The following is a 15,396-nucleotide window of genomic DNA, read 5'->3' on the forward strand; positions in this document are numbered from 1 at the left end:
CTTTTTCTTTGATGTTGAAGATAGATAGATTTACGACTTTTGATAGCGAGAACGTGTTCGACATCAAATGAACTGAAAACCTGCAACATTAAGACACATGTAACACAACAAGTAAGAATGACAGATTTTTAATTTCAACCGCTTGATCAGTATAAAAGTAATATTTTCAAAGTATTTACACATATTTGCAGAATACAAAGGTTACACTTTAGGCAGTCAGTATAATTTGGCACCAGTTTGTAGAGAGAAAATGTCTGAATCATAAGGTTTTCTGTGTTTTTTGAAGTGCACGTGCTGAAAAATCAGCTAAAAATTCAGTTTTAGGTCTGAAAAATTGTCAGTTCTGGAGGGATGTAGTCTTTTTGTCTTTGATATATCTGCAATATGAAAGGCAGCTTCAGCAAGTAATATACATACAGTACAGTATGTCTTAAAAGAATTCATACATTCAGTTTCACTAAATGTCAAATAACCTCCTTTTTTCTGTTTGAACGCCATGAGGATGCTCGATTTCTGTGACGAGCAGTATCTGGGTTTCCAAAAACATCTTTTGGATCCGGTTTAACTGTTCATTCGGCTCCATTAAAAGTGGAAACGAGAGACTCGAATCAGATGTTTTTGGAAAATCCAGCTCAGGTACATCTGGCCACAGAGTTCGTTTCAATTTAGTGTCCTCATAGAGTTGTCCTTTGTAAACAGGAACCCGTAATCATCCAAGTGTCTGCGCATTTTCCAACCGGTGTAGAAACAGTTCTCGCCTGTTTGAATCAAACGCGAGCGAGAGGCCACAGGAGCTTTAATCAATTGATTGAAAGTGAATCGCTGAATCATTCTCAAATATTTTTTTTGTAAGAACTGAAGCATGTGATCGGGCTATCTGAGGCTGACTCTGAGCAGGAAGGTTCGGATCTCCATCGGCCTCAAGGTGACCTCCCATGCGGAGGGGTCTTGGAACTTCTTTGGCAGGGGCTTAACATCTGAAAACGGTGACAGGAAATTAAAACAGGTGAATTGTACTTGTGAATAAAAGGAGTCTTGTTAAACACCTTACAGATTGCTATTCAGGTTATGAACCGCTACAATGCATTTACGACTCATTATATTACATTGCCTGCTTAATTAACCCCTACAAGAAATAGCCTTTTACAGTTAAGTTGACTTTAATGGAGCAGTGATTACCACCCTCTGAATTAAAAGGTGTCAGTGGATTTCCTGTATTGACCCTCTACTCTTTATTCTACTGTTTAAACTGAACACGACCCTCAGCTACCTGCCAAGTGCTCCATCAATGATTGGCAGCTCACCAAACACCTGACAGCTTAAACAAATCCAGCGACATGTGGCTGCCAGATGTTCATTTTTGGTAATTGTCAACTATTGTCCAAAGTGGAGGCTTTCTTCTAGTGCCACCTTCAAGCCAATAATGGCAACTTTGCTCTCAGTCTCATAATTGAGTTGTCAGATAACTAAAATATGCTGAACACATTCATTTTCACAGGCAGAAGAACCCTTTTGAACCCTTTAGTCTAGTATCACCCTCAGGGCAAGCGTTATATTTTTATCCATACTAGTGCTGTGGCTCTAGGAATGGTGATGTCAGACCACCACTTTGGTCCAAACTAAAATATCTCAGGAGAACTATAACATTTTTGACTCCAGACTAAATTTAGTCTCAGTATGTTCAGGGTCTCAGCTACCAGCCAAGTGCTCCATCAATGATTGGCAGCTCACCAAACAGCTGACAGCTTGAACAAATCCAACAACATGTGGCTGCCTGATTTTTGTCAACTATTGTCCAAAGTGGAGGCTTTCTTCTAGTGCCACCTTCAAGCTAAAAATAGCAACTTCGCTCTCGATCTCATAATTGAATTGTCAGATAACAAAAATACGCTGAACACATTCATTTTCACAAGCGGAAGAACCCTTTAGTCTAATATCACCCTCAGGGCAAACGTTATATTTTTATCCATACTAGTGCTGTGGCTCTAGGAATGGTGATGTCAGACCACCACTTTGGTCCAAACTAAAATATCTCAGGAGAACTATAACATTTTTGACTCCAGACTAAATTTAGTCTCAGTATGTTCAGGGTCTCAGCTACCAGCCAAGTACTCCATCAATGATTGGCAGCTCACCAAACAGCTGACAGCTTGAACAAATCCAGCAACATGTGGCTGCCTGATTTTTGTCAACTATTGTCCAAAGTGGAGGCTTTCTTCTAGTGCCACCTTCAAGCTAAAAATAGCAACTTCGCTCTCGATCTCATAATTGAATTGTCAGATAACTAAAATACGCTGAACACATTCATTTTCACAAGCGGAAGAACCCTTTAGTCTAGTATCACCCTCAGGGCAAGCGTTATATCCGTACTAGTGCTGTGGCTCTAGGAATGGTGATGTCAGACCACCACTTTGGAGAACTGAAACATTTTGACTCCAGACTAAATTTAGTCTCAGCATGTTCAGGGCTACTGCAGTGAAGCTAGACAGTTATAGATGGTCTGTACCTTTCTGTGGCATCCAGTCAAAACGTGTCATCTCCTCTTTCCACTGATTGGCTGACAGGTTCAGTTCAGAGACACCCAGCACCTCCAGAGTGGAAAACAGCTTCTACAGTCGAAGGAGAGGTGATCTGTGAGTGTGTGTCACTATAAACCAACCTGTTTTATTTTTTCTTACTTATTTCTATGCATATTAATCTTAATTAATCAGTCAATCATCTATTCTATAAATCGTCAACTCACGACCTACCAGAGCCAAGAATGTTGTCAATGATTTAGGTACTAATATTTTCAGCACTAGTCTCTCTGATAGCTGTAATTTGACAGTGACAAAGTGTTAGTGAGTCTGACCTGCAGGTTGACGGTGACAGGCTGTGAGTTCAGTTTGCTCTCCCAGCTCTGGAACTGATGCTCCAGTCTCAGCAGGACCAGGTCTTCATCCCACTGACTCAGTGTCAGCAGGTGGACAGCAGGGGGCAGCGCAGCCTGAAGCCCGGAGAACTACAGACAGACAAATGACTTAACTGCAGTTATACAGGCCAGATGGTTCATTCACACACACCGTTCACCACATAGAGAACAAATAAATGTGCTCTCATGTCGTTGGTTGATCTGTTAGAAGAGTGTTATATGAATTGCAAAGCATATTTTGATTACATCTTCGCTATAGTTTGTAGTAAGGGCTTGTACCATGTGTCACTAACTGCCTCAGCCTGCTCTCTGAGATTTTGCAAAATGAGCACAATGTCTGCAAATACAAATATGCACAAAACAGGACAGAAATGGGATTTAAATCAGCAGAAAAAAATGAGTTTATACAGGAGACAATTAGAAACATAATAACTCAAACAGGCAGCAGCTTGTCAGAAATTGCTTTTAATGGCCACAATTATCCTCATAGCAACACTTCACACTTAATGACCTGAAAATGTCCCTATTATAAAAGTTTGAGTTGTTTAAATCTCACCTAAAATTTTTTTTTTTTTTGCTTAAACTTGTGTAGTTTAACTGTATGTAGACTTTTGATATAATTAAAGCGTCTTTCACATTATTCTGATGGTATACAGTAAGTTCTTATCGGCCACAGTGTCCGAAATTTTCTGAATTCTACACACAGTTCAAGGAATCTAATTTTTACAGTATTTGTACAGCAGCCTATTCTCATATATTCCACTTAACCACCGACATGGCACCTGTCATGGTTGCCGCTCACTCACCTCTAGTCGAGCGCCTGGCTGCACATCTCCATCAGTGAATGTCAGCAACGGCTGTAGTACCACCTCCTGTGCCAGGGGGCGGTGTGCGTCGGCGGCGACAGGTGGGGGGTCGAGGGAGAGCAGGAGGCGGCCGCGGACCACCAGCCCCTTCGGGAAGATGTGAGAGGTCTCATTGAGGGGCTCGCCAACGCCGCGGACATCATCGTAGAGCAGCCGGCGGTGGAGCTGAGGAGGGAGGTTAAAGGGAGAGTCTGTTTCTGTCTCTGCACACACACACAAACACACTCTGTGTGAAAGTGAATGTGCCTTGTTGTTCAGTCTGATCCGGTTTAAATACCTGAAAATGGAGGATTAGCATGCAGTGTGGTGCAGAACTGAGTGGTATGTGTGTGTGTGGATTGAAGTAATTAACATGTTGACAGTGATGGGCTATGTTTGTGTGTTTGTGTGTAACTAACCATGATCTCCAGAGAGCCGTTCTTGATGCTGCCTCCTCCTTGAGAGCGATCTGTCACCACAGTGAGTTGGTCCACATCATCCTGATCTCACACAAACACACAAACACACACACACACACAGTTAACCAAGTAAACTGAGAAGCAAAAAAGTATATATTCAAGACACTAACTTCCTGGAGAACATCTTTTTATGATATTTTTATGCACTATTTAAAAAAAAGCAACAGCAAAAATGGTTGTAACCAAGTAAGAAAAGAGCTGCATATGGCTCGTACTTGTACTAATATTCATAGCTGCAAATTTAATGATTTAAATGTTGTTCAATTCTGTAACATACGGTCAATAAACTACAAAGATAATGCTCAAATTTACACAAAAATCTTTCCTTATGCTTATTTTTTCTGAAGCAATTTTCTGCGATGATTAGTCAATTAATCGATTAGTCGATCAACAGAAAATTAATCTGCAACTATTTTCATTTTTTAATTAAACAAATGCCAAACATTTGATTGCTCCAGGTTTTTAAATGTGAGAATTTGCGGCTTTTTCTTCATCTTACATTATAGTAAATTAATTCAATTTTCTTTTGACAGACCAACAGTCCAAAATCCAGACATTTGATGACACCACTTTCGGCTCTAGGAAATCCTGATGTTCATTTTTCACAGTTTTCTGACATTTTTGGACCAAACAACTAATCAGTTAATCAAGAAAATAATCATCAGATTAATTAATAATGAAAATAATCATTAGTTGCAGCCCTAGAAGAAATGTCATACTTCTTTTCACACACCTTGATGAAAGCGCGAGAGTTGATGGGGTAGTAGTTTCCAGCGATGGGCTCCGACTGCTTCAGGTGCCAAGTGGGCCGGAAGTCTTTCCTGTAGGACACAACAGCAACACACATACAGCTATCAGATTGTCCTTATAAGACACAGTGAGTTCAGGAAAACAACACTCACTTAAAGGCCCAGTGTGTAAAATTTAGTGGCATCTGGTGGTGAGATTGGAGATCACAACCAACTGAACAACCCAATTCCTCCTCCCCTGACAAGTGTTTTGGAGAACCTACGGTGGCCACAAAACTCATGAAAAATGTGAAAAGCCCTCTCTAGAGCCAGTTTTTGGTTTGTCCTTTCTGGGCTACTGTAGAAACATGGCCTCTGTGGAAGCGGACCCTATATAGATATAAAGGGCTCATTCTAAGGAAACGACAACACAACAATTCTTTTCAAGTCAGTCCGTTCCACTAGATGCCACTAAATCTTACACACTGGTGCTTTAACACCAGTTTGTTTTTTGTTAGCAGTTGGATTCAAAAGTGTCCATCTTGATCTTAGAATAAATTTGCCAAATGTAGTTTCTAATGTAACTGTTTCTATTAATTTCTTTTTAGAAGAAGAGACGATACTAAATACCAAACAAAGACAAAGTTTGATAGACACACTCCTACTGTGGTTTAAAAGTGTGATAGCTGCAACTAGTTTGGCATGATATTGACTTTTCTACCGATTTCGACTGGATTTTTGAAATCTCAATCAGTAAGGATGGGAAGACGTTCTTGGCAATTTAGGCTATAGTGATCTTACTAGCACATCTTTTTCACATTGTTCGGGTAAGTCTGTAAATCCGGTCGGTGTCGGTGGTCAGCTTACTTTCTCTGCAGCACCTCTCTGCCGTTAGAGTCTGTGTAGAAAATCTCTGAAGATTTGATACTGGTGTCAAAACGAGTGATCACCTCCTTCCCTAGATCGTCACTGCGAGAGAAAGAAAGAGAGATGGTGATGTTTCCTCACATACATTATTAAAAATTATAACTACAAATTAATAAAAAACATGCTGCAATTTCTATTTGTATATTTACCTACATATAAAAACCAGACATGACACCTTATATGGCTCTACTATACTCACTCAATGGGAATCGGCCCGACTGTCCACTCCAGCTCCAGAGCTCTGCTGTCCGTGTAGAGACGGACCACCTGAGAGACCCAGGGAGCAAACCACTGCCTCACCTCCTGCACCACTGAGGTCTGATGGGGATGGGACAATATAAATAAGTAAATTCTTACCTTCACACTATTAATACTCCTTTTCATTGAACATATTCATCAAATAAATTATACACTCTCCTGCTGCAAGCAAACACTGTTTCTCCAAAACTTTACTTTTCTCTTTAATGAACAATTGAACAACAAACTGTGCAAAGACAATCTGTATTTACTTAGTTGAAAACTTGACGCAGGGTGTGAGATAAAAAAGGAATGTGGTGTAATTTTATGAGGCTCAGTCTCTACCTGAACAGTCTCAGTCTTGGCGATCTTGCTGATTATAAAAGGTGTGGAGGAGTTCGGTCTGAAGATGTAAGCACCTGAAGGCTGGTTACTGCATGAATTGTTCCCGTCACTGGCGTTGTACCTGGAACATTTAACACACACACACACACACACACACACACACACACAAATACACACATATTAACAACAACAAAGGTGTCCTGGCTTGAGTTTAAAGATATGTTTCTGCCAGAAAGTTACTAACCAATAGAAGTTTTGACTCAGTTTGATGGTCTGTTTGGTCTCCAAGTTGCTGAGGCTGCTCAACAGGCCGGTGTCGGGGTCAAAGGTCACTCGTAGATACTGGAGGAGAGAATGCAGGTTTGTTTGACATCACGCTGACTGACTGAACAATCCCATTTCATTGACAACAACATGAAACAAGTGTATAATAAAGCTGTGTGAAGACCTTGTTCTGGATGGCGGTGGCTGCGCGGTGCTGCGTGGACGCGGGCGGAGGCCCGTCCTGAAGCAGGGACACGGAGTAGGTGCTGTAGCCCAGAGGAGGAGCCTGCACCTGGAACACCAGCTCGTTGACGGCGAAGCCTCGTTTCTTCCTCACCTCCTGAGTGACTGTGGACACCGGAACCACCTGGAACAGTGACACAAAGAAGCTGTTAACTGGTTATGTCATTTTTATGTATTCTCCCAGTTTTAAAAAATTACAGAAAGTACTTAAACCATACACCACGGCTGCAGGATCAGTGCCAAAAGGTTATAAAAAGTGTGAAAAGTGTATTGTCTTAAAATATGATTGAAAACAATATATTTTAACTACTTGCAAAAGGCAATAAAATATAACATCACATATCATTTTCTGACACAGCTTGTTGTGGATTACCTCATACTTAATGCTGCCAAACACACACACACACACACACACACACACACACTGACCTTGCAGTCCACAGATTTCCCGTTAGCATCAGATACGGCGTAAGCTGTTCCGTTGACCGGAAGCCTGACCGGCCAAGTGACGGGCCGAGCGAGAGGATTGTACACGTTGACTGAGAACTGAGAGAGAGAGAGAGATGTGGGTTTAAGTCTCAGATGTTACAGAGAAAGGGAATAAATCTGTTTGAGTTTGAATGGACTTCATGAGAGTGTGTGTATGTGTCACCTTTTTGCTGGACTCAGTGAGAGGACACACACTGATGTTGAGGTTGTCACAGTAGATTCGCTTTGCGGACGAACCACTGAGAGCAGCCAGACTGTTACTGACCAGAACCTGGAAGGAGCAGATACATTAAATACTACGATCACATAAAGGACACACAATAACACAACAGGTCGTTTCAATTTAAGCATTATACTTGGTAAAAAGTCATATTTCGGCTTGGCTTATAATTCCCATAATACAAAATTGTAGCTGATCCAGATGGACAGCTTTACTTAGGAACCTACAGTAATTCATATATCTTCATGTACGAACCCATAAGCAAATAATGCCTTGTGTGGTTTGAAATACCTGACAATGCTGCCAGCCGTTGGCGAGCCTCCTGGCGTAGTCGTTGGCTACATGCTGCTTCTCAGTGCCTGACACTGCGTCGTGGTGCTGAGCCACCGCCATGGCTTTCTCTGCCAATGAAAGCAGGGGAGCAACTGTCAGTCGCCAACAGTTTGTTTGTTTTCAGTCATATTTATTGGTACCGAGACCATGATAATGACACTGTGACACTGAGAATATTTGGGGAGTTGTTCATTTCTCCATTTTAAAGGAGCAGTGTGTAAGATTTAGTGGCATCTAGTGAAGTGGCAGAAATGGAATATAATATTCATAAATACTGTATGTTTTAATCAGTGTATAATACCATGAAAATAAGAATCATGTTTTCGTCACCTTAGAATGAGCTCTTTATATCTACATAGGGTACAGGTCCTCTTCCATGGAGGCTGCCATGTTGCACTGCAATGTTTCTACAGTAACCCAGAATGGACAAACCAAATGCTGACTCTAGACAGGGCCTTTCACGCTACACGCTTGGAAGGGGAAGGGGGAATTGGGTGCAACCTCACTTCTAAATGCCACAAAATCTTACAGACTGGTCCTTTAATAGCCATTTTTTACTGAGGTATAAATGTGACCAATAGGAGGAGATACAACAGCTTCCCTCCCCAGTGCCCTTGCTCCATAAGTGATGTTTTAGAGCAAAAATGAGTAAAAACCAAATCTCACTCATGGGCTGGCTGTCACCCTCCCCAAAGGGTCCCTTCCTGGAGTTCGGCCCACCGAGTACCTCCAGCTGGTTACACGTCTGTATGAAAACAAAGCCACACAGTTACAACAGTCAGCAGACCTTTTCACTGCTTCAGAGTGCATTACTTTGGCGACTGCCACAACATTTAGTACAGAAATTTGCGCTCCCAGAGGATGAATCCATTGACTTTGGTGATCTGCTGCCACCGATAGATCAAGATTTTCACTTGTCAAGACACCTTTTAATGCTGCATTCTCACAATGCTGGCAGAATGGGAAGAACAGGAAAACTTCCAGTTGTTCTGACTCAGGAGTGTTCATGCATTAGTTTATGTTGGTTACCCCCACTGCTAGCCTTGTAGTGACATGATTTAAACAGCCTAAATTAGCTTATTTTGTGTGTTACAGTGGTGATGGTTGCTTTAAAACCACATTACCATCATAATTAGTCTGTCCGATATGACCTAAACGCAGCATAAACAAATGATAGAATTCCCATCATCATCAAATGTACTTTGAGATTAATGCTAACAAAGCATAATAATGCTAATAAGAGCTAAATGACACAGCATGTGATACTATATGTCAGCATTTAGTGTAACATGCTGTAGGCAAGTATATTAACACGCTAACTGCATAATATGTAGTTAACATCTAACAATGGTATTAATACGCTAAAACTTTTGGATGGTTAATATGTGTAGCTAGTGTGTTACCATGCTAATGTTTAGCTACATGTTACATATTAAAGTATGCTATCATGCTAATTGGTAGCTGACAGTGCAGTGCAGTGCAGAACAGAGCTTGTCCAGGGAGAGTCTGAGATGTCTTTAAATCTCCTCTCAGTTGATGACATTTGTAATCTTTGAATGTATGAACTGTAAAGAGATTTTGGCTTTAATGAATCCGTGTTTGAAATCTCAGAGTGTACGTCTGACTACCTGCAGATTGCTGTTGCTGAGCCTTTCGTAACGTTTCAGTGCCGGTCGGCTGGTGAAGTAGCCGGTCCAGAAATCATGAGAATCGTCTGCATAGGGGAAGAAATCATCTCTCTTCAAAGCCCTGTGAAGAAAAGAAGAAGTTGAAACAAAAATACACAAAAAAACAGTTCTTCATACTGTAATTGTAGGTTCATTTTATTTTAAATAGGCAATTAAATTCTCTTACTCGTTTAAAGTTCATACTACCATGTAAGGTTTGCTCTGTGCAGCTCCTGGAGGTAACAGGAAGGAGTAGAATAGAGAACGTTGACCATGCTGCCGTTCGCCTGCAGGGCGTTAACGTAGTGGATGAGCTTGTCCAGGTTCTTGTACCACAGGTTGGCATTCTCATACTGGAAGTCTGAGCCCATGGTCATGATGATGTGATTGGTCTTATACACCAAAGCCTGAGAGAGGAGGAAGATGAGGAGGAGGAGGAGGAGAGGTAACCAAAAACATGAGAATCTCGTGTTTTCAGTATATTCTTTGGCTTGTCAGAGTGGACATAGAAGATATTAAATTCACCAAAATTTAACAATTCATACAACTACAGATGTCTGACTGCCTGGTAGGTACTTTTTCATAATTGTTTTTTCCTCATTATTAGCAGATTTATTTGACCACTAAATATCAGTGAGAATGGTGGTATGATGTACAAAAGTGGTATAACATCAATGGAAATTGAGTTTTTAAGCACTGCCACACTTCCACATCTAATCATATAGTATCACTCAGTCAAAAAGTAGTTTGTCTTGTTGGTTTCTTGTTGAAAAAATGTTGAAGACAGTAATGATGCTGACATTTTATTGGCTGAGGTTTGTTACTTAAAGATAAAAAAATACTCTGCTTTGAATGATACTTGTGTCCAATATAGTTTTTCCCACAAAAAAAGTTCTATTAAAATCCTTAAAAATCTACTTTCTCCCTTAGTGAAAAATCATACAAAAGTTTTAATTTCAAAGGTTTGACTGTTGGACACAAGACGTCTCCTACTTCACAGAAAAGTCCTGCATATTGGACCACAGTTTGCTACAAACTAGCTTTTATGTCACAAGTCATTCTCAGAGGTACAGGCCTTAACCTCTGATTTAAAGTGAGCACAGAAAAATGTTCACCTTTCAACAGATTAATGTGAAAACAACCTCTGGACATACAGTTTTCTACACAGTGAAGACAAGTGAGGTAATAATAAGTAAATGGGGACTTTAATTTCACTTATTTTTTGCCTTTATTTTAATAAATTTATTAACATTTCATGTCAAATTATATATCTTTGTTACATACACAGGATTGTGTACAGTGAGCTGGTCATTAGTCAGTATATCCTTTACACTTTCACCTATGAGGTGTGTTTATGTTCAGTTGTGTGTGTGTGTCTAACCTGATTGTTGGCGATTATGAGGAAGCGCTTCACCACATCATCAACGTTATAGTCCTCCAGGTCAGGGTCATCTCTGATTGGTGGATCATCACAGGACTGGTCCCAGCAGAAGCCTTCAGGTGGGTTGTACCCATTAGGAAGGATCCCTGTTGGGTGTTATAGAGGGCAAAGGTTACATCTTACCTCTAGTGGTATCTGGTCATGCAGTAGAAAAACAAGTATTTTTGTAATTTGGGTGAAGAAGCCCCTTTATAGTATTTTGTTACCAGTGAAGAGGTCGGCCATCGGGGGTGTGAGGCTGTCAGACGCTCTCCACAGAAGCTCCTGCTCCTTCTCAATCATCCTGTGATTGCGGTCCTGGTAGTCCAGACGACCAAAGAAGAAGCCGTCATATCCCATCTGGAACAAGACACACAGGTGAATAAATGTATTTTCCAAACTAGTTTTTAACCCAATTCAGTTATTCTGTTTTTTGTATGTGCAGTATCAGACACATAATACATAAAAAGCATAATAATAATAAAACAGCAGAATATATAACTACAAAAAAGCAAAGAAGAGCAGCGAACAGCAGCATGCATACATACACAACAATCATCTGTATTTGATATTAATACCCAGAAATAAAAGTAGCAAATATATTTCCAAATTGAATATTTATCCAAAAACCCTGTGATGTACAGTTTATCTGGTTTCCAAACCAGTTATTGGATGTCTGGTTTTGACTATTATTAGATTAACTTTACTTATTCCTGTCTGTTTGATTTATTTGTGCATTAAACTGCATTAACTTCTACAAACAATTTAAAGGCACCATGTGGAGTCAAATAGCAGCACTATGACGTATCTACATGTCTGATTATCCTTTTTTAACTCTTTCAAATTAACAGTTAGTAATAATTTTAAAACGGGACTTTCTTGGCTCTAGTCTTGAGCTAAGCTACCTGTGCAAACATGGAGGCGTGTTCACGGGCGTGGCCGAAGGGGTCGATGTGCCAGGCGACGCGGGGACGACCACAAGGTCCAAAAGTCTCGTTTAGGAACCTCAGGCCCATGGTCATCTGGTCAATGACGGCGCTGTAGTGGGTAGTGGCCTCGTCACTCATACACCAGCCGCCATTCACAAACTCCAGACGGCCTGGAAGGAGGAGAGGAGAGAAATGTTCAGCAGATTATAAAATGAAAGCTGTCCAGTGTAAATGTAAATGTAAATGTACAGTATTGGTTCATGTACCTTCATTAACCAGCTGTTTGACTGTCTGCTGCATGTTGGAGCTCTGCCGTTTCCACCAGCGGTAGAAGAAAGCCGTCTCCACATAGATAAACCTCCTGTCTGGATTCTTCAACAGCTGATCCACCACCGAGTCCAGGATGTACTGCACCCCCGCATGCTGGATGTCGTTACGGTCTACGAACACACACACACACACACAGGCACACATGGACTGAAGACAAAAGCTTAAACTGATAAAAACACATTCTTGCTTAAAGAATGTTGTCCCAGTAAAGAAATATTATGACACTGTCTACAGAGTCTGTTCTTATTTTACAAACCGCAAACAAAAGATACAAAAGTTTAGCTTTAGTTCATGAGACCCAAAATATGTTATATTTAATCATGTAGAAATCCCAGATGTAAGGCTTGAATTGTTACGTTTATATGAATTAATTCCAACAGCAAAAGGACATTTGTAAAACTAATTTGTCACAGGTTTAACACACTTACATGTACAGTATGTAAACATAATTACATTTACACTTGTGTAGCTTTAAGCAAAAAAAAACCTGACTAAAACTTCAAGAAATGTGCAATTTTTTACACAATTATCTGATTTTTTTAAAATCCTACAACTGAAAACCTCATGCTTACACTGTAGTATTAGACTACGCTTACACATGCAGGCTAAAACATGAGCTTCTACACACACACACACCATCCATCTACAGTGCAGATGACCTCTGCTTACACAACCTCACATAAAATAACACACAGAGGTCAGATGGACGGTCACCTGCAGAACACGCGGCTGACCCGCTATAAAAAGACATGTGACGGTGAAATTTACAAGCTATTCACTCAATGTCACTCAAACTATAAAACTGTTATTACAGTGTTTGCTTGGCAAAACATGATGTGGCCTTGTGAGAGCTGCAGAGATCATTAAAGCAAGCTGTTTGTCCATTTAAGTAGAAAAATGAACGTGAAAGTCAGAATGAAATTTCTTTAAAATACGGTGGATCCAATTGGTAAAAACTGAAAGGGGTGAATGAAATATTTGGGGGCTGAGGTGCATTTATGGATGTTAAAAAATTATTAATTCATAACTGCTGACTGTGGATGGAATTGTGTGTCGGTTCTAATAAAGAGAGAAAAACAACAACTAACAAATAATATATAATATGCAGTCAATGCTGAGCGCAGAGTTTCTTACTTCAGGGCCCCTAAAAGCAGCAATAACTACACTTCTACAGGAGCTACTACAACTTGTGTTATCATGAAGGTATTTGTGCATTTTGGCAGCTACATCACTAGATTACAGTAAAGTATATGATAGTGAAACAGTATAGAAAAAGGTAAACACACACATATTATCTGTATGTATGCGTACGTTTGTGTGTTAGACTGACCTCCATAGAAGTACTGATCCACAGTCTTGAGCCAGCCGACATCATCGTGTGTGTGAGGGACCAGGTGGACGTTCAGCATGTTGGACTTGGTAGCATGACATGACTACACACACACACACACACACACACACACACACACACACACACACACACACATTTATTTGACAGCTTTAGTTACTTTTCAGATGAAGATCTGACAAAAAAAACAGTGTGTAGTCAGGGTCGCGACCCCTCAGATTTATCTGGTGACCCTTTGGAGGGGCCCGACCCCTAGGTTGGGAACCACTGGACTAAACTAGCTAACTGTATATAAAGTAGTTGAAACTAGCTCCACCTCCAGCAGCTACAACAGTAACATGCTGCTCTAACACTGATGCTTCACTATTAATAATCTAATGATGTCATATGTAATAATATATCAGTCAGAGGGACCAAACCACTACTTTTACTGCAATACTCTAACTAAATCACGCTCATAATACTTATGTACTTTTACTCAAGTAGGATTTTTCATGCATTGTACTTGTGATTGAGTATTTTTACATTGCTGTATTGGTACTTTAAAGTATCTGAATACTTCTTCCACTACTGTCAACTACTGTTAAAAAAAGCAAAGAGGCAGAAGAAGAAAACAACTGCTAATTTTAGTTTCTAAGTAATTTCATTTCCTCATATAAACTGACAAAGCAGAAAGGCGGATGGGTGAAACTGAAAGTAGCTGTCACATCTGTCTAGCAGCACAAAGTGACTTCAGCTTTGGAGTTAAAAACAGTAAAAACATTTAGCTAGCTGACCTCATATCCGCAGGTAGCTGTCCGCTGTGTTTCCTGACCGACAGGAAAACTTAAAACCCCTCCGAGGATGAAGAGCAGAGCAGCAGCCAGCTGCCGCGACCTCACCGCCATGACGGGAAACACACAGAATATCATATGACCTCTGTTTATGTTGGCTGTGGTCATGTGACAACACATCCACCGTGGAGACGGCGAAGGTCTTTTCCCTCCGTTATGACTTCCAGGCTGCACTGTAGAAAAAACAGATGCAGGCGGCAGAAGGCTGAGACGGTTTATCTGTGTTGATATGATGAATTAATCAGAAAGGAGAAAATAAAAGAAATCAGTCTTAAAATGAACCATATTTCCTTTGTTCTGATACCTGACTGTAACTTTTTGCCAAACCGAAAAATACTCTCATATTAGAACATTGGTTCAGTTGATCTACTTACCATTTGTTTTATTCATTAATTGTTCAGTGAATTTAATAGTTAATAAGTTTTATGCACTAAAAGTTGGAAATGAGGATGCTTTCAATAATGCAATGAATAGTTTTCATTAATTAATAAACTGATAGAAAGCTGAGTAAACAAAAGAAACCTAGATGAAATCAATATTTATTGTGAGCAGCTTTGCCTTTAAATCAGCAGCAGTTCTCTTTGGTAAACCTGCACACAGTTGTTCAGGTATTTGGTAGGTTGATTGTTCCTGCATCCTGGAGAAGTTGCCACACTTCTTCTGGTTGTCTCAACTGCTTCTGACTCTTCATGTTAATCCCAGACTGACTCCATGATTGAGACAGAGATCAGGGCTCTGTGGGGGCCAAACCAGCCACTGCAGGACTACTTGCTCTTCTTGTTGCTGAAGATAGTTCTCTGACTCTGGCTGGATGTTTGGGGTCGTTGTCATGCTGTAGAGTAACTTTG

The 15,396-nt window shown here is 40.4% G+C and overlaps 1 protein-coding gene across 1 annotated transcript; it reads right to left on the reverse strand.

Moving 5' to 3' along the window:
* Window positions 1-112: 112 nt before the first annotated feature.
* Window positions 113-14,630, reverse strand: man2b1 (mannosidase, alpha, class 2B, member 1). Its single transcript, XM_042432773.1, has 23 exons — window positions 14,492-14,630; window positions 13,698-13,800; window positions 12,304-12,477; window positions 12,014-12,207; window positions 11,336-11,468; window positions 11,070-11,215; window positions 9,896-10,095; window positions 9,650-9,770; window positions 8,688-8,766; window positions 7,980-8,089; window positions 7,632-7,739; window positions 7,409-7,525; window positions 6,921-7,103; window positions 6,717-6,814; window positions 6,473-6,593; window positions 6,090-6,208; window positions 5,831-5,932; window positions 4,969-5,056; window positions 4,176-4,256; window positions 3,718-3,942; window positions 2,852-3,001; window positions 2,507-2,609; window positions 113-977 (listed from the first exon to the last, which is right to left on the reverse strand). The coding sequence occupies exons 1-23, from the start codon at window positions 14,624-14,626 to the stop codon at window positions 874-876; spliced, it is 2,994 nt and encodes a 997-aa protein (XP_042288707.1). The 5' UTR covers window positions 14,627-14,630; the 3' UTR covers window positions 113-873.
* Window positions 14,631-15,396: the final 766 nt, after the last annotated feature.

This window comes from Thunnus maccoyii, chromosome 2 (genome assembly GCF_910596095.1).
Source record: "Thunnus maccoyii chromosome 2, fThuMac1.1, whole genome shotgun sequence".
Classification (NCBI taxonomy): Eukaryota; Metazoa; Chordata; class Actinopteri; order Scombriformes; family Scombridae; genus Thunnus; species Thunnus maccoyii.

Bases quoted from the DNA above. Each gene is read 5' to 3' on its own strand.
- man2b1 (XM_042432773.1), bottom strand. From the start codon at position 14,626: ATGATATTCTGTGTGTTTCCCGTCATGGCGGTGAGGTCGCGGCAGCTG. The intron at 8,767-9,649 runs GTAGTCAGACGT...GTTTTCATACAG, and splicing joins TCAGCAACAGCAATCTGCAG to ACGTGTAACCAGCTGGAGGT. The intron at 6,815-6,920 runs GTCTTCACACAG...TCTCTCCTCCAG, and splicing joins CCACCGCCATCCAGAACAAG to TATCTACGAGTGACCTTTGA.